At 36.6% G+C, this 19,797-nt stretch overlaps 1 protein-coding gene across 1 annotated transcript in view; it reads right to left on the bottom strand.

Annotated features, from left to right (window-relative positions):
- LOC113510859 (chondroitin sulfate synthase 1-like) overlaps window positions 1-19,797 on the bottom strand; it is a 79,742-nt gene that overhangs the window by 17,970 nt on the left and 41,975 nt on the right. The window contains 1 exon segment of the mRNA XM_031907201.2: window positions 2,252-2,392. Coding sequence (XP_031763061.2) covers window positions 2,252-2,392 — 141 coding nt within the window.

Below are 19,797 nucleotides of genomic sequence, written 5' to 3'. Positions count from 1 at the left end.
GAAGGTATCATGGGCGAAACAGTATACTCTGTTATGTCCATGGTACTGCTCATGTCTATAGGCGACGCTTACCACTTTCCATCAGGTGGGCCGTCAGCTTGTTTGCCATTCTAAGTTGTATAAAAAAAAATACACCATATTATACCCATCAGTATCCCATATGGCAGTGAATTTAATGGATGAGCGAAGTGGCCCTTTGCCTACACAGTCCCGGCATAGAACGGGCCACCTTTTCCTTTCCCGTGGGTGCCGTAAGAGGCGACTAAAGTAACTTAATAGTCGAAAGATAGGGAGCAGCGTCCTACATCATCAAAGCCTAACTGCAGTTCCCAACTCGCTTGCCAAACGTGTCAATTACTGGTAAGAGTTCCCCTTATAGGAGCAGCTGCTTGGTGGCAATAATTTTAGTGTAACAGAAAAAAAATTTTTGTAATAAATTGCACTCGTATGAGACCGAAGCAAGTTGGGGGGAAAGGGATTGTTAGTAATGAAGACTGAGAATCCCATTGCTGGCAATATACCTAACCAGGTCGACCTCCTCGCGGTTCCCCCTGGAAACTATCATGGTTGATTCCTGATAAATTCATCATGATGGGCTAACTGGCCTGTTTTCATTCTCATCTATCACCCATCACTGGTGCTCCGCCAGCGTATCCCGTTACCGCAGGCGGGGTTATTATACCATTTTCACCCATCAAAAAAAACCGAAGCAAGTCACTAGTATATAAACGAGATGTAAACGAACCACACCTAGGTATAATTCGCTTGATTATTAAAATAAAAAAAAATAAAAAAACAGGAATATTATCATAAACAAAGCAAGATTACTAATATAAAGTTTAAATATTTCTCCGTCTATATTTAAAGATGATACAATACGAAAACTTGTTTTTTTTTTAATATTATATTGTCTTTTTTTTATTATAGTCATATTGTTCGCACCAACATAAAGCTCGCAATAAAACTACGAATTATGGTTGTTACCAAGCGGTCTACCATGAAATTAAATTCCGAATTTTCAGACTTCCTTTCGTGTTTTTGTTCGTACCAAAATGAGTTAATGGAACTTCAAATTTCATTCGTCATAAATCCTACCATAAAAAACCAAAATAAAGATATTTTAATATTTTTAAACGACATGTATAATGTAATTTTAAGATGAAATTTGTTTTTTTTTTTCTACAACTTAGAATGGCAAACAAGCTGACGGCCCACCTGATGGAAAGCGGTAACCGTCGCCTATAGACATGAGCAGTACCATGGACATAACAGACTATAATGTTTCGCCCATGATACCCCCCATGCGTTGCCATTCCTGAGAACTCAGGTGTTATTCCTCTGTACCCAGTAAATTCACGCCATAACCCACACTTCAAACCGAAACACAGCCATGCAAACACAACTGCTTCACGGTTGTGTTTCGTTCAACCCTGAAATTTCGGAAAACATTTCATGGTAGACCCTCTGATAATTTAGATCCGTTTTACGAGTAAATATTTGGTTACTACGAACAGTTAAAACAACTTTATATAAACGTTAACAAGTCATCGTCATAACAGGTAATGTTTTTTTTTAATGGACGACAGTGGAATGGTAACCCCGCCTGCGCTAACGGTATACGCTGGCGGGGCACCAGTGAGGGATAATAGGTGAGATGAGAAGGCAGGTCAGTTAGCCCACCGTGATGAATACACCAGGATGTCATAATACTTTGTACAAAAGGTATTTGCTTGGGTACCTCTGTTCTATTCGTATTTCTACTGTGAAGCAGTTGTGTTTTCATGGCTGTGTTTCGGTTTGAAAGGTGGGATATGGCAATGAATTTACAGGGTGCAGAGGAATAACACCTGAGTCCTCAGGAATGGCAACGCATGGGGGGTATCACGGGCGAAACAGTATACTCTGTTATGTCTACAATACTGCTCATGTCTATAGGCGACGGTTACCACTTTCCATCAGGTGGGCCGTCAGCTTGTTTGCCATTATAAATTGCATAAAAAACAATAGTAGTTTTTTTTTTTAATTGCATCCTAGATTAGAAATAGTACGTCCGCTTTCTACGTTGGTCTAATCTATAGAAATATAATAAAGAGAAAGAGTTTGTTAAAACAAACGCACAAATTTTTGGAATTACCAGTTGATTTTGAAAAATTCTTTTTGCATATAATAGCGTATTTCTTTAAGAACGTTATAAACTATTCAATATCACGATACAACCACGAACAGAGCCACGGGATAGAGCTAGACGTACCTTAAAATAGGAGTGCAGTCGATACATATGCCTGTGATCTTTGACAGGGTGAAGGGTGATGGCGCGGTGTACCTCCCTTTTCTTCAGCCGGTCCGTGTACGCCGCTGCACCGCTGCCGTTGTGGTGCAGGATCGTTTGCATCTGAAATATCGAGTAATATATCATTAATAATTAAAGGGTAGGAAGAAGAAGAATTTATCATTACTAATTCACTCTTACGCCACCTACACACTTCTATCTGTTCTCCTTTAACCAAAGATTGTCTGTAAGAGATTGCCCTAGCGATAAGACCGCCTTTTGTACCTTTATAATGTACATTTTGATCTGTACTCCATGCTACTGTATTTCACTTGAATTGTTTATATGTCATTGTTTATTTGTATGTTTCTGGTGCAGTAAGGAGTTAAATAAATAAATATATTTTTATTATATTTATTGTAATAAATAGATTCTTATATTAGATAATATTACAAGACACCCTTTTCCATCAAAATATTTGAAACACGTACAAATGTATAATCTATTCAAACAGAACTTGAAAAAGCAATTAATTTTGTTGAAATTCTTACAGAAACACTAAGTGAAATTAACAATTAATCGGAACATTCAATTATTCGATGTTTGTTTTATACTTTTTCTTTCATAACACAGTAAATTGATGTCATATCGAAATACGTCTGTTAGAAGTTGATTCCAAAGAGTGGTTGTGCGTAGACGAAAGTGCCATGAAAAACGCACGGTGGAGGACCGCCACTCGTCCAGATGGTTGGGATGGAGCTTTAGTTGGTAGCTAACTGTCCTGCCTTTTCATTCTTACCTATCATCTGTCACTGAAGCCCCACCAACGAATACAATCAGCGCAGATGGGGTTACCATTTCATACCAGAGGGAGACTGTACAAAAGTCGATTGCTTGAGTACCTCTGTCCCATTCGTGTTTCAACCGTGAAGCAGTTGTGTTTGCATGGCTGTGTTTCGGTTTGAAGGATGGGATATGGCGTGAATTTACTGTGTACAGAGGAATAACACCTTAGTCCTCTGAAAAGGCAACGCATGGGGGGTATCATGGGCGGAACAGTATACTCTGTTATGTCCATGGTACTGCTCATGTCTATAGGCGACGGTTACCACTTTCCATCAGATGGGCCGTCAGCTTGTTTGCCATTCTAAGCTATATAAAAAAAAACTATTAGCTATTACAAAAAAGACACATTTTTTAACACCTAAGCTATCTTTTTAACCCGTTCTATCAATATATCCCGGTCACGCAGACAAAGTCGCAGGTAATAAGTTTATTTAAAATAAAACGTAAAGCTGTTATGAAATCACTTATTTGCAATTGTTGAACTCCAAAGGTTGATGTCAAAGAGTCAATGTTAATTACTAAACAGGCAAGAGCGTTATAAAATTGTAAGCACCGATGCAATTCAAATTTAATACCGACACAGTAAATGAGCAATCGTATGTACATACATACAATGTGTATACTTGTATATTTACAACTTTGTACAAAAGTCGATTGCTTGAGTACCTCTGTCCCATTCGTGTTTCAACCGTGAAGCAGTTGTGTTTGCATGGCTGTGTTTCGGTTTGAAGGGTGGGATATGGCGTGAATTTACTGGGTACAGAGGAATAACACCTGAGTCCTCAGGAATGGCAACACATGGGGGGTATGATGGGCGAAATAGTATACTCTGTTACGTCCATGGTACTGCTCATGTCTATAGGCGACGGTTACCACTTTCCATCAGGTGGACCGTCAGCTTGTTTGCCATTCTAAGTTGTATAAAAAAATATATTTATAAAAATAATATATTAATGATCATAATTTAGTTGGAGATATAGGTAGGAGCCTCCTTAAATGGTCTTATGTCGATCATATAGGAGACGTGCTGAAGAAGGGCCATATTAAAAGTACCCGTAACCGGCGAGCGTGTATGAAAAGATTGATGAATGTGGAGCAAGCAAAAGAGATCTGTTTAAATCAAAGCATTTGACGTTTCATTGCTTCTGCCTATCCTAATGGGAGGCAGATGTGACAGATGTGTGTGCATAAAGTAGTTTGGGCTATTGGTCATATTCATTCGGATTTCTGATGCTAACTTTTTTTTTAATGGATGACAATTAAATGGTAACCCCGCCTGCGCTAACGAAGACACCGGTGAGGTATCAGTGAGGGATGATAGGTAATGATGACAGGGCAGGCCAGTTAGTCTATCGTGGTAAATTATTCTGGAATTCAACACAATGGTTTTCAAGGGGGATCACGTGGAGGTCGAGCTGGTTGTGGAAATTGTTGACAATGGGACTGTTAGACCCCATTACTAACAATCCTCCCCCCCCCCCCCTCCTGCTCTGATGATTAACTAGCTATACTTGTTTGGCTGTGTTCCGTTTTTAAGGATGGTAAATGGCAGTCAAATTATAGAATATAACGACAACAAGCATAATTAAAACATCATTGTTTACCATGTTTTACGCAAATAAACAAATGTTATTATTAATATATTTATCAACCGTCATCACGTCATCATAATCAAAGTGCAGGAACCTTTACATAATTGAAGCTTAACAAAGGTCATCAGCTGATTATATACAAACATTACAAACCTGTGTATATACAAACAATCATAATTAGCATGTATTAATTTAATTAATTATAATTAATTATGTTAATTTAAATTGTTTACTAATCGAGCATGTTGCATTATCGATTGGTAATTCTAACTTCTAATTCTATTTTGCGACTGCTTTCAGAACGCTTTTGGACAATACACTCTATTTACATGTGAATATGATCTAAAACAGAAGTAGCCAATCGGTCGATCGCGACTATTAATTCAATCGATCGTGGCAAGGCAAAAAAAATAATTTTTTGGAAGATGCTCAGACGCAATGCTCATACTAATATAAATAAATAAATAGTTACTAAGAATTAAAATTAAAAAGTAAAAATGTATCTATTACTAAAGTATGTTTTTATGCACAAAACTTTAACATTGATTCCCACATGAGCCAGAGCCTGTCCCGTAGGAACCGAGAATCGTGTTGCCAAATACATGCTTACAGAAATTTAAAAAAAAATTCAGTTTTATTGTTTTCCCTTTAAATAAAATAAAAAATACTATAATAATACATAATTGTGTACTGAACTATGTTGTTTCATTTGAGATTTCAAGAAGTATGTAATTGGTAGATCGCAAAGGGTTACGTCAGTAAACAGTTTTTTTTTTGATGGGTGAAAGCGGAATGGTAACCCCTGCGCTAACGGGATACGCTGGCGGAGCAACAGTAAAGGGTGATAGATGAGAATGAAAACAGGCCAGTTAGCCCATCATGATGAATTCATCAGGAATTAACCATGATAGTTTCCAGGGGGAACCGCGAGGAGGCCGACCTGGTTGGGTATATTGCTAGCAATAGGATTCTCAGTCTCCATTACTAACAATCCCTTTCCCCCCCGTCAGTAAACAGTAGATCTTGGGTCTAGTCAAGTCGGCCATCCCTAATCATGAGAATAAACTTCTTACTTATTTCTAATCTTCAATAGAAGAGAGTGAAATCAGACCAGTGACACGCAGTCAGACGGCGGATTATGGCGAGACTGGTTTTTATGTTTATCTCGATCACTGTGTTAGCTATTGTGTGCAAATCATCTCAGCGGCCCCAACGTTGCCGCGTCTCGCTTTCAACATGGAAAGTAACTGTATAATATTATGTTTAATATTCAATTGTCTCTGTCGGTACCCCTAATAAGATCGTTTGAAGGTCAGTCTACGAACAGTCTTATTTTTATATTGTTTTTCAATAAAACGTATTTGAGATTACATAAAGTAGAAAACTAATGATTTTATTCTACAATAATTTCAAATTGTGCTCCAAAAATAACAGACTGCAATTGTGGCAATACCAGTTATTTTTTCTCTTTCTTTCTTTCTTCAGCAACTTCAGCAAAACCATATATAATTGGTGCAGTAGTTTATGCGTAATGCTGGATAAAATATACAGACAAAATATCTAAAAATGATTGTTTTGCCTTGTTGGTCTTATTAAGAGCTCTCCTATTGATTTAAAATTTCTTTACAAGAACTTTACGTAGAAGATATTCTTAATATATCTTCTATATCAAGACATATATGACATATTGCTTTATATATATATATATATATATATATATATATATATATATATATACTAGCTGACTCGGCAAACGTTGTTTTACCATATACATTATTTCGAGAACTATACTCGTATGTGTATCGATTTAGATGGTAGATGCATCGAAATTGATCTATTTTTAAAATGTTACTGCAGGGGGAGAAGGGATTGTTAGTAATGGGGTTTAGTAGCCTCATAGCTAGCAATATACTCTGTCAGGTCGACCTCCTCGTGGTTCCCCATGGAGACCATCGTGATTGATTTATTGTTAGATTCGTCGCGGTGGGCTAACTGACCTGCTTCATCCTCACCTATCATCTCTCACTAGTGCCCCGCCAGTGTATACCGATAGCACAGGCGGGGTTCCCATTCCATTATCACCCATTAAAAAAAACATGTTACTGCAACGTTTGTGACGTTACACTGCCATTTCTTACCTCAAACCTCTACTACTATTGTAGAATGCAATATGCCAATAAAAAACACTTATTAAACAAAGCCTATTATTATTTTAAATCATATATTACTTGAATGACAAATGTGTATGGTGTTAGACGATCACGCATGGGCTTTTTAATGACCATGTAATTTTAGAAATACGTGTAGTACACTTAAATAAATATACATAATGCTAACAGAGATTTAAAAGAGTAACAGTTGAGTTTCTTGTGGGTCCTTCTTTGTTGGTATCAACTTTTCTAATCATGTATTCGTAAAAAAATTACGGTTTAAAAGTTTTTTTTTACGCAACTTAAAATGGCAAATAAGCTGACGGCCCATTTGATGGAAAGTGGTAACTGTCGTCTATAGACATAAGCAGTACCATGGACATAACAGAGTATACTGTTTCACCCATATTCCCGCCCTCCCCCCACCCATGCGTTACCATTCCTGCGGACTAAAGTGTAATATAAGTAGTAAGCTATTGGGCTTATAAAATTGCTTGTAGACAAGGCTATTTGAATAAAAATTACTTGAATCTCTATTTAGTTTATTGGTGCATCAGAATTAGACTTCAAGTCGTAAACGGCTGTAAATAAGTTGGCCAAGGCTCCGATGAAAGTTATAACAACTGATTGGCCCCAATTTTGTTGAACTACTAACGACTCGTTTCTGTGTGCACTTGTTAAGTGTTTGCCGGGATTTCTCAGGTTTAATTATAGGTACTTTGTTTCTGTTGTAATGGACTAGCTGCTTTCTGTGGCTTTGCCCGTAGTCATATTATAATGTTGGATCGCCTTCCACAAGAGATGAGCTATCAAATACAAAACGAATTTTTCAAATATTACTGTTCAAAGAAATAGACTCTTTTATTGCTTTATTATAGTTATATCAGTCGTTAAATGCCCACAGCTGAACATAAATTTCCTCCATAGACTGCACACTTACACTTTAGGAATGGCAATGCATGAGGGGGGAGGGGAATATGTGTGAAACAGTATACTCTGTTATGTCCATGGTACTGCTCATGTCTATAGACGACGGTTACTACTTTCCATCAGGTGGGCCGTCAGCTTGTTTGCCATTCTAAGTTGTACATAAAAACTGCTTCTGGTACTTCTCATTAGAGGATTTTGCCAGTAGTTGCCATTTTTGATATGTGAATTGGCAAACGCCGATAATCTTTGGTGTTGTCTTGACAGTTATCTTAATCTTTCGACCATTAAATTTTATATAGTTTATTACTGTATTTTATTATAGTATTTTAAATATACATATACCATATACGTGCTATTTACATATTGCCACTTGATCGCTAATAGTTTTGTTTGCTAAAAAACCGTATAACTAATTAATTTAGCCATTAGGAAGCAATAGTACTACGTAATACTATTATTTCTGTCAATTAGTAATATACATATGTACTTACATGCTTTACTCGTAGATCACGAAGTGATCGCGCGGTGTTTATTAATTAAGTAATCGGCTTGCGGATCTGCCAATAGATGGGTTCCGCCTTCATCGGACATTTTTTTAATAAACTGCATGTTTATTTGTCTTAACAATTATCATCATCGTCCTACCTTTATTCCAATTTGGGGTCGGCGTAATGTGGTTTTATCTATAGTACTAAATGATTTGGCTTACCATATAGTTTTGCGACCAGCCGCCTGCCTGACGTCAACCCTCTTGGGGAATTTGTCTTAACAATATTCAAATATATTTTGACTTAATATCGAAAACTTTTTTAGATCCTGACAATATTAATAGTTCAAAATTACTTCTTTTAGAGTGATCAATGTTTGAAATACTGCGTGTCAGGAAATGGGTGTAAAAATGATGTGCTTATCTGTAAAGTATTAATAATAAATGTACAACGGGAAAGTTATGAAAAACTTGCTTCCTTTATAATTATGCCCATATCAGTCATTAATGCTGAACTGGTTACGCTTCAAATTCTTTTCTCCTACATTCTTCACGACTCTGGAACGCGTTTCCTGATGCCATTAAGAGACTACCGACTAAACCGTCTTTAAAAAAAAACCGTTCACGCTCACTTTTTATCTTTATCCGAGCAGTAAGTGCTTTATATTATTCTCAATTTCGTGTATAATATAGTATATGTCATATATGTGTAAGTATATTTGTTATTCATATATATTTATTCGTTTATATATGTAATTTTATTATGTATGTATATCAATAATTACTAGTACTGCATTCGAGTATTCTAACACTTCCCTATGGTTGACTGGGAGAGAATGCTTTCAGCATTAAGTCCGCCATGTACACATATTTGTACTAATGAATAAATAAATAAATAAATAGACCTCCCCCTATTGGGATATTCTGCCAGTAGTTGCCATGCTTGGCTTGAGTTGGCAACCGCAGTAAGGCTTTGATGATGTTTTAAGAGGGACGTTACTGTCCATCCCTCGACCAATGGTCGAGTTGACTTGTTTTAGCCGCTTTTAACGACATTCCCATTCCCATGGCTCATTCTATGCCGGGTTTTATTCATATATGCTGAAGATGGTGTTATTTTTATTTATTTATTTATTTATACGCGATGCTTACCACTGTTCATCAGGAAGGCCGTTAGTTCTTTTTTTTATGCAACTTAGAATGGCAATAAAGCTGACGGTCCACCTGATGGAAAGTGGTAACCGTCGCCTATAGACATGAGCAGTACCCTGCACATAACAGAATATACATACTATTTCGCCCATGTTACCCCCATGCGTTGCCATTCCTGAGGACTTAAGAGTTATTGCTCTGTACCCAGTAAATTCACTGCCATATCCAACCCTTCAAACCGAAACACAGTCATGCAAATACAACAAAATAGTCAGCTTGTTTGTTATTTCAAATTGTTTAACATTATGTTTTCATAGAATTACGACAGTATATATATTGTAAAGTGCGTGCCAATAGATAAGGAGGATCAACACTAATATTATCCATTTGTATTATTATCTATTTAATTCACGTAATACATTTGTTATCTGTGAACTTGTCTAATCTAAAATTCTAAAGTAAATAAATGTGTAGCCATTTTTTTTAAACATTCTTTAATAATAATTAATTTAATGCATAACAATCCAATACACGTACTAGGGGGGAAAGGGATTGTTAGCAATGGAGTTTGACAGCCCCATTGCTAGCAATGTGCCTTATTAGGTTGACCTCCACGTGGTTCCCCCTGGAAACCATCATGAATAATTCTTGTTGAATTCGAAAAATGTTACGAGGTAGGATTTAATATTCTCCGAAACATAGTTTAATTTACACAATTTCATTATTTAAAAAAATAACTAATTTTTTTTATAGTAACATAATTGGTTTTTATCAGTATTACATTTAAAAAAAAAACTTGTGTTATTTTTATACGTACTGTATGAACCTTAAATATTATACATATGATTCAATTGATCATTATAAACAAACAGCTAGGTTCTAATCCTTTTAACTGGGGGAAAGGGATTGTTAGTAATGGAGTTTGACAGCCCCATTGCTAACAATATGCCTTATTAGGTCGACCTCCACGTGGTTCCCCCTGAAGACCATCGTGAACAATTCTTGTTGAATTCGTCACGATGGGCTAATTGACCTGCTTCATCCTCACCTATCATCCTTCACTGGTGCCCCGCTGGTGTATACCGATAGCGCGGGTGGGGTTACCATTCCATTATCATCCATTAAAAAAAAATTCACGTACTGTCGTTAAGGAAGTCTCTTGGGTTAATGACATATGTGTATCCTGTTAGGCTCCACGAGGACTACGACAGGCCTCATGATTAATTCCTCTCAAATTTGTCACGATGAATTAATTGACGTGGTTTTATTCATCATCTCTCACTTCTTCACATACAAAATCGGTTCCGACATGGTGATATAATTCCATAATAGCCTGTAAACGATCACTATAGCTTTTGGACACCTGTTATATTAAATATGTCGTGTACGCGTTGCCGATCCTGAAGACACCTATAGTTTTTAAGGAAAATCTCGGCAAAGAACTCATTTTACAGTCTGAGCGTTTGAGGGAGGAAATTTCTCTGAAATTGAACTTTTTTTTAATGGGTGAAAATGGATTGGTAACCCCGCCCGCGCTATCAGTATACACCGACGAGGCACCAGTGGAAGATGATAGGTGAGAATGAATGCAGGTCAGTTGGCTCACCATGATGAATTCGACAAGAATTAAACATGATGGTTTCCAGGGGGAATGGCGTGGAGGTCAACCTGAGAGGGTATATTGCCAGTAATGGGGCCATTAGATCCCATTACTAACAATCCCTTTCCCCCCTCTGAAATTGAACTGTACACGACCATTTAGATTCAAGCGTGTGAGGATGAATTCCCTGTCGATGACAAGCGGCGTGATGATAAAAAGGGGCTTATAATAATAACTTAAAATTGTGTTTCGCAAAAAAACATCGACTTTAACCGTGGAAAAACCAGTTATTTTGATTTAAAGATTAAACTATTAAACTAATTTGAATAAAACTGCATGGAAATAATCTGACAGTATAACCTTTTAGATAAACACAGAAATTTTGCAAATCGGTTTATAAATTTTTGGGTTGACAGTTTATGGTAACAAAATAAAAAAAAAGTACAACCGAATCGAGAACCTTCTTCTTTTGAAGTCAATTGGAAATACAGATGAATAAAAAAAAAATTTTGAAAATGAATTTCAGGTTTCATTTGCAAAACTTCAATAGCTACCTCCAAGACAGAGTCCAATAGTGTGATTAAGAAAAAAAATCTGCAACTAATTTATACTGAATTTTAAGTCAATGCACCATTCAATGGGTTTTCACGTTCTTTTAGTGCGAACCTTGGATAATTGGCTCCCGGCCGCATCAGACATGCCTTGTACACTTTTTTTTTTAATCGTTCCAGCAATTTTAGGATGTTGCTCTTCTTGGTATTGCATGTTTATGTGGTCGTGTAAAAGTAAGATATAGTTACAAAGTGAAATCTTGTAATTTATTTATTTGTTTACACTTTATTGCACTATTTATAAAATAATAAATACAGTAAATATTAATGAGAAATGATACAAAAGGTGGCCTTATCGATAAGCAATCTCTTCCAGACAACTTTTGGGTAGAGAACATTGAGATAAAGACAAAGAGTAGGTAGTAGTATCGTTCTACAATTATTATATTCGATTGTCATCTTGCAACCCTATTGCGGAATATAAAAATCGCCATTAAAAAACAGGAGTTGATCGTAAAAGCGTGAAAATTTTAATTTGTATGTATTTTTCAATGCTAAATAATAATAAAATAAAATTAAAAAAAAATTGACAAAAAATTTTAAAAAAATATTTAGGGGTGGGTTACCCTTATCATTATATATATATATATATATATATATATATATATATATATATAAACACCGTGACACGAGAATTTTATATTATATATATATATATATATATATATATATATATATATATATATATATACTTTACATATACTTAATGGCACACATACAACAGGAGAGAATGACGGAGGGAGATAAAGAGAAAACTCGCCTAATATAATAGCTACATAAAAATACAGCTCGAAAAGGCGTCTATTGTCCAGGCAATGTGTATTTTATTATCATAAAAGTAAGGAATACAAGGGTATTTTTTTTTGTTTTGTTTTTTAAATACAGTTTGCCGTGACCTATAGATTTATATTCTATGTCATTATACACAATTTTAAGTATACTAGCGAGTCGGAATCCTCAAGTCGCGAGTTCAACTCGGACTTGACCAATTTATTATTATTAATGCAAAATGACTTTTATTTTCAATAGCTAACACAATTCTCGTTACGTGGGTACAGTCGCGTATTAGTGAAATATTCCACACTTTCGATTATTATGTCTGACTGTACGCAAGTAATACGCCGAACGGGGTCACTGAACCCGGAGCCGTTGCCTCCGAGTTATTAGGCGAAATTGCCAATCCTTATACTTAGTTACATTGACCGTTAATATATAGGAACGCAGCACACAGCAAGCAATGCTATCATTTGCGATGATAGCTTTATCTGGCTCGACTAGTGAAATTTCACATTTTTAGGCGACTTCGTAAAGGTGATATTATTTATTCGCTTGTATTTTTTTTTACGCAACTTAGAATGGCAAACAAGCTGACTGTCCACTTGATGGAATGTGGTAACCGTCGCCTATAGACATGTGCAGTACCATGGACATAACAGAGTATACTGTTTCGCATATGATACCCCCATGCGTTGCCATTCCTGAGGACTCAGGTGTTATTCCTCTATACCCTGTAAATTCACTGCCATATCCCACCCTTCAAACCGAAACACAGCCATGCAGATACAACTGCTTCACGGTAGAAACACGAATGGGACAGAGGTGTCGAAGCGCAACGACTTTTGTACAAAGTCTCCCTCTGGTAGACTTCCTCTTGCATTTTATTGTCTGAATGTTATGTGATATCTTCGCTTTGCAATCGGCAAGGTATAGCTGATTCCATATTAATTTATCATATTGTAATGTATGTCCAGAGATATCGAAATAAAAATGCAAGATTACTGTTACTTGTTTACTGGTCGGTTACAAACTCAATGACATTTTATTTCTTAGTTACCTTCAATAGTGTAACTTGATACCCTCAAATACTATACACATACAAGTAGTTATAGGATTTGAAGGGTGGGATATGGCGTGAATTTACAGGGTACACAGGAATAACATCTGAGTCCTCAGGAATGGCAACGCATGGGGGTATCATGGGCGAAACAGTATACTCTGTTATGTCCATGGTACTGCTCATGTCTATAGGCGACGGTTACCACTTTCCATCAGGTGGGCCGTCAGTTTGTTTGCCATTCTAAGTTGTATAAAATAATAATAATAATTTGTAATTATTTCACAGTTAAACATAGAATACGTACATGTTAACATTAAAAATTTAGCATTGTAATACAATTAAAAAAAAAATTATTGAAGTCCGAATAAAGGAAACAAGTAGGCATACATTTTTATCTCATGTACGTCAATTAATTATTGCATTTATCATTCGTGTAACTGCCACTGACTCTGATATTAATTCTAATGGATTAACTATTAGAATTAATTAGATAATTCTATTATCTGACGATTATTACGATAAGATAATGTCGATGTCTACTCACTACGTAATACATGATTATTTTGTTCTATTGAAATGTAAGTGGTTCCACGATAACGTATCAATGTATGCTTATGAATGTTTAATCTAAGTATATCAAATAGAGGAATAATTATAGTGGATTGTGTAAAAAAAATTATGGACAGAGAGGTTAATTGAGCGTGTCGATAGGGAGCGTCCTTTGCAAAGGTACTTCAACCATGACCGAATGAATCTAAAATTTTTCTTTTTGTTAAATTTGTATTTGAAAGAAAGAAAGAAAAGAAAAGAAATAATTTAATCGAAGAAGCATGCGGCCCACACAGCAGCGCACAAAACAAGAACAAAAGAAAACAAAATAAAACAAACAAAAGAAAATAATAATTGTATATAAATAGAAAGCAATTAAATTATAATAGTAATCAATAAACAAACAAACAAACAGTAGGATAACTCTTGAATCCAACATCGATCTCAATCCAAACCTATTGCCAATTGTTATGTTTCACTATGATGTGTAAAATATATAGATAATATCATATAAACATTAAATTCATATACTAGATACGTCGTAAATATATGTCATGAAATATCAATAATAAAAACTAATTATAATTGTAATGAAATAAATATGAAACGAACACGCGAATAAAACAAAATAACAACTTTACGCTCACCCAGCGTTATATATACACAAATATATAGTTGCAAATTATGATTTTTAAAGTTATATCAAAATTGTAATGCTTGGTAATCTATGACTAGGATTGTTAGGGACGGAGACTGAGAATCCCATTGCTAGCAATATACTCAGGTCAGCCTCCTCGAGGTACCCTTTGGAAACTATCATGGTTAATTCCTGATGAATTCATCATGATGGGCTAACTGGCCTGTTTTCATTCTCATTTATCATGCTTCACTGGTGCCCCGCCGGTGTATACCGATGGCGCAGGCGGGGTTACCATTCCATCAAAATAAAATTTATGACGAAGAACAATAGTGAACTGTAATATAATATTTCAACGGTCGATTGTGATAGGGAAAGTATTCGTTGTTTGCGGAGCTAGTTATTAGCAACAGGGGCATTTCATGGTTGCTGGATTTATCAACGTCACGCTGTGCTATTCTAAGTATTTGTATTTGGCCAGTAACTGATAGGCTTACTCGTATTGTACTTCTTGTACAGTTACATAAAATTTAAATAAGATAAACGACCTCGGTGCGCAGCGAGAAGGCAAATTGCTTTGCGTACTTAACGCCTCTGGTTCGCCGGTCCAGTTAATTTGACTGACGCAAATTCTGCTAGTCTTATTACCAACGGTTACCAATCTATCGGTTACTGGATGTTAATGTTTTTAGCTGACTAATAGTTATTTCAGTTGTTAATTGTTGTTTACTAAATGTTACTTTACCAGAGGGAGACTTTGTACAAAAGGTATTTGCTTGGGTAACTCTGCCCTATTCGTGTTTCTACCGTGAAGCAGTTGTGTTTGCATAGATGTGTTTTGGTTTGAAGGGTGGGTTATGGAGTGAATTTATAGGGTACAGAGGAATAACACCTGAGTCCTCAGGTATGATAACGCATGGAGGTATCATGGGCGAAACAGTATACTCTGTTATGTCCATGGTACTACTCATGTCTGTAGGCGACAGTTACCACTTTCCATCAGGTGAGCTGTCAGCTTGTTTGCCATTCTAAGTTGTATAAAAAAAGTTGCTAATTACCATTTGATGGCTATAGGCGACGGTTACTCTTTTACAACAGGTGAGCCATTAGTTGTTACCACTTTTAATTGCGTAAAAAATACGCCTATACATTGCTTTGTGTAAATGTGTGCCTACAACCACTTTTTTTTCAACGGATGATAATGGAATTGTAACCCCGCCTACGCTAACTGTATACGCTGGCGGGGCACTAGTGAGGGATGATAGGTTGGAATGAAAAGGCAGGTTAGTTAGCCCATCGTGATGAATACACCAGGAATTCAGCACGATACTTTCCAGCAGGGATCACAGGGAGGTCGACCTGATAGGGTATATTGCTAGCAATGGGACTGATAATCCGCATTACTAACAATCCCTTTCCCTCCTGCCTACAACCACTGACTCTCTGAAGGTATGATCATCGTCGTCATCATGCCAGTCCTTAACTGTCCTCGCTGAACATAAGCCTCTCCCTTAGGGGGTTTTGCCAGTAGTTGCCACACTTGGCAGGCGGATTACCAACTGCAGTCAAGCTTTAGAGATGCTTTTCGTTTTAACTGCTATATATTAATCGCGTTAGTATGCCACTGGACGGCGATCTTTATTTTTTTTTTGGCGACCGGCCGCGTCCGAGTTAACAAAACGCGGCAGCGCAGTGTTATTAGATCTTTTTGCGTGTCTGTCCATTAATTCGATACTTAATATTAGTCCGGGTTGGAGTAGCTGATTTGTCTTATCGCGCGCATCGAATACATTATGAGCTGCGCATACGGGGCACAATCCTTGGCGTATTTTTTGTCCGTGAAAGATTGTATTTTTTTTATTAGGTGACAATGGAATGGTAACCCTGCCCGCGCTATCGGTATACACTGGCGAGGCACCAGTTAGAGGTGATAGGTAAGGGTGAAAGCAGGTCAGTTAGCCCATCGTGAAAAAAATCCGTTAAAAATATCCACAATGGTTTCCAGGGGGAACCGCGTGGAGGTCGACCTGATAGGGTACATTGCTGGCAATGGAACTGTTAGATCCCATTACTAACAATCCTTTTCCCCTTTTTTATTCATGGTTGGGTAGTACTGGCATAGAATGGGCCACGACTTCCTTTCTCGTGGGTGTCGTAGAAGGTGATTAAGGGAACATAATGGTCGAGCGATAGGCAGCAGCGTCCTTCTTAAAACATCACCTAAAACCTAGCTGCAGTTGCCAACCCGCCTGTCAAGCGCGGATACTATTGCCAAAATCTTCCAATAGAGGAAGACCTATCTTCAGCAGTGGACAGTTAATGGCTAATATGGCATGGTAGGGGGAAGGGATTGTTAGTAATGGGGATTAGCAACCACATTGCTAGCAAAAAACCTTATCAGGTCGACCTCCTCGCGGTTCCTCCTGGTTCCCATGCCTTAAAAATCAAGTCGTGTTTAAAAAACAGAAGGATGCAATTTAAATACACCCTTATCAGACATATCCGTAGGATTATAACTGTATGGCTCCTAAATTACTACAAATAGGTACAATGATAACTCGATCGCTGTGCATCAGTTAAGTACAGTCAGATAAATAAATTATTCACCGGATAAGAACGTACTTCGGCAATTTTAAAGTGTTTATCAAGGGATTATTTTTATTTCCTCCTTGTTTAGGTACTATATTATCCACGTGGCTTTTGATTATGGATTATCGCCCGGGAAACCTACGCCGTAAATATTGTGGAAAATTTCATCGAAATCTGAGGGTCTACAATGAATTGTTTTCTGAAATTTCTGAGCCGAACAATACACAAGTTTGATTTTAATTTATGCAACTTAGAGTGGCAAACAAGCTGACAGCTCACCTGATGGAAAGTGGTAACCGTCGCTTATAAACATGAGCAGTACCATGGACATAACAGAGTATACTGTTTCGCCCATGATACCCCCCATGCGTCGCCATTCCTGAGGAGTCAGGTGTTATTTCTCTGTACCCTGTTAATTCACTGCCATATTCAACCCTTTAAACCGAAACACAGCCATTTAAACACAACTGCTTCACAGTAGAAACACGAATGGGACAGAGGTGCTAAAGCAAACGACTTTTGTACAAAGTCTCCCTCTGGTAAATTGATGTTAAAATTACTTCATACATACCGATAAAAATATTAAAAAATTTAAATAGACCTTTGGAAGTTTATGATAGGATTTATTACTACCAAAATATTAAATTTTTATTTATTGGGCCGAATTTGAAGCCCAACCATGAAATGTTTTTACGAAATTTCAGAGCCAAACGAAACAAAAATTTGATGTTAAAATTACCATACATATACATGCCATTTGGAAATATTAAAAATGATAAAATATTGTTCCTTTTGACTTTTATGATAGGATGTACGACGAACGAAATGTTAAACTCCATTTATTGGTCCGATTTTGGTATAAACAAAAACACGAAATTGAGTCCGAAATTTCGGAATTTCATTTTATAGTAGACCCGTTGGTATCAGCAAAAATACGAAATTGAGCCTGAAAATTCGGAATTCTGTTTCATGGTAGACCCCCTGTTCAAGCGTTTCTTATTAGGTATGTAACTATATGTGTAACTCAAGCACACGAGTTGCACTCACAATTGCTTGTATCAGATGCACAATTAATGATGACATTGCAATATCTTTTATTTTACAAAGCTAATTGATATCAAACGGAATAATTGAAATCAGTTCATATCTCTACTATTAAAAGTATAGAAGCACACGTTGTCTGTCTGTCAATGCATCCCAAATTGTCACGTACCTAATCGGTCAACATCGGGGGAAAGGGAATGTTAGTAATGGGGTCTAATTTCCACATTACTAGCGCTTAATACGCCTTATCAGGCTGAACTCAACGCGGTTCCCCCTGTAAACTATCGTGGTTAATTCTAGTGGAATTCGTCACGATAGGCTAACGGGTCTGCTTTCATCCTCACCTATCACCCCTCACTGGTGCCCCGTCTGCGTATACCGATAGTGCAGGCGGGTATACCATTCCATTGTCATCCATTAAAAAAAATCGGTCAGCATACGCCAAAGGTTTTTTTTTATTGGGATAAACATGGAATAGTAATCCCGCCTGCGCTATAGTCATACGCTAGAATATTAGTTATTGCTGAGAAGTGAAAACGAAGTTGACTTCGTTCTTTTTGAATTAACAATGGTTATTAGCGTAGAGGTCAACCTGACAGTGTATATTATATAGTCTTCTAAAGGTTTTGGCTACTGGACTTTTTTATACTGTCCTAATAGAGTGCAGGTTTTTTTTTATACAACTTAGAATGACAAATGGGACAGAGGTACCCAAGCAATCGACTTTTGTACAAAGTCTCCCTCTGGTATTCGTTCTTACAGAATAAATATTCTCCACAAATGTTCTAGGTCACGACAGCTTATAATTGAAGGACCTTTTAGCTTCGCTATATCGATTGTCGTAAACTGGACCTTAACACCGTAATCTTAAGCTTTATCAAAACCGATGCAAGGGTCACGTCTCGGTGTAAGATTGACGTTTCCTCGCGTGAGAAGCAGTGGCGAGGAGCAAGCTATTACAGGACGGGGGCAAGTGGGTGCTTCCTTAATTTATCTCGGTGTTGTCTTCTGATTGAAGGTGGGGACACGTTAACTGGAATGCTAACGATTATGCTGTAATTCTATCAAATTTTTAGTATATTTTTTTAGCTTCTTTATTTATTCATTTATACATTATTGTACACAAAAAATTACAATCATATGATTTGTATTAAATAAAAATGTACAATAGACAAGCTTAACTTTATAAGGGTTCTCTTCCAGCAAACCCCTGAGTGGTAGGGAGCATTAATTACCAGCGGGCAATGTGCGTACAATAAGAGCAGGAAAGAGTATAGTTGTTTCTATTAGGAAATAATAAATATGTTGACATGTATACAAAGTAACTTATATAATTAAAATCCAAATACATAAATATATGTATATAATAATACATATACATATATACATAAACATACAATATCTCTTCACATACGAAATACGTACATATATGGTACATAATAAGTTTATGAGGACAGAATATGCTCTTTTAATCTGCTCTTGAATATATTCAGCGATTGACTTT

Source organism: Galleria mellonella, unplaced genomic scaffold (assembly GCF_026898425.1).
Source record: "Galleria mellonella isolate WM207_F2 unplaced genomic scaffold, CSIRO_AGI_GalMel_v1 utg149, whole genome shotgun sequence".
In the NCBI taxonomy this organism is placed as follows: domain Eukaryota; kingdom Metazoa; phylum Arthropoda; class Insecta; order Lepidoptera; family Pyralidae; genus Galleria; species Galleria mellonella.
This window is presented reverse-complemented; position numbering and strand designations above follow the sequence as displayed.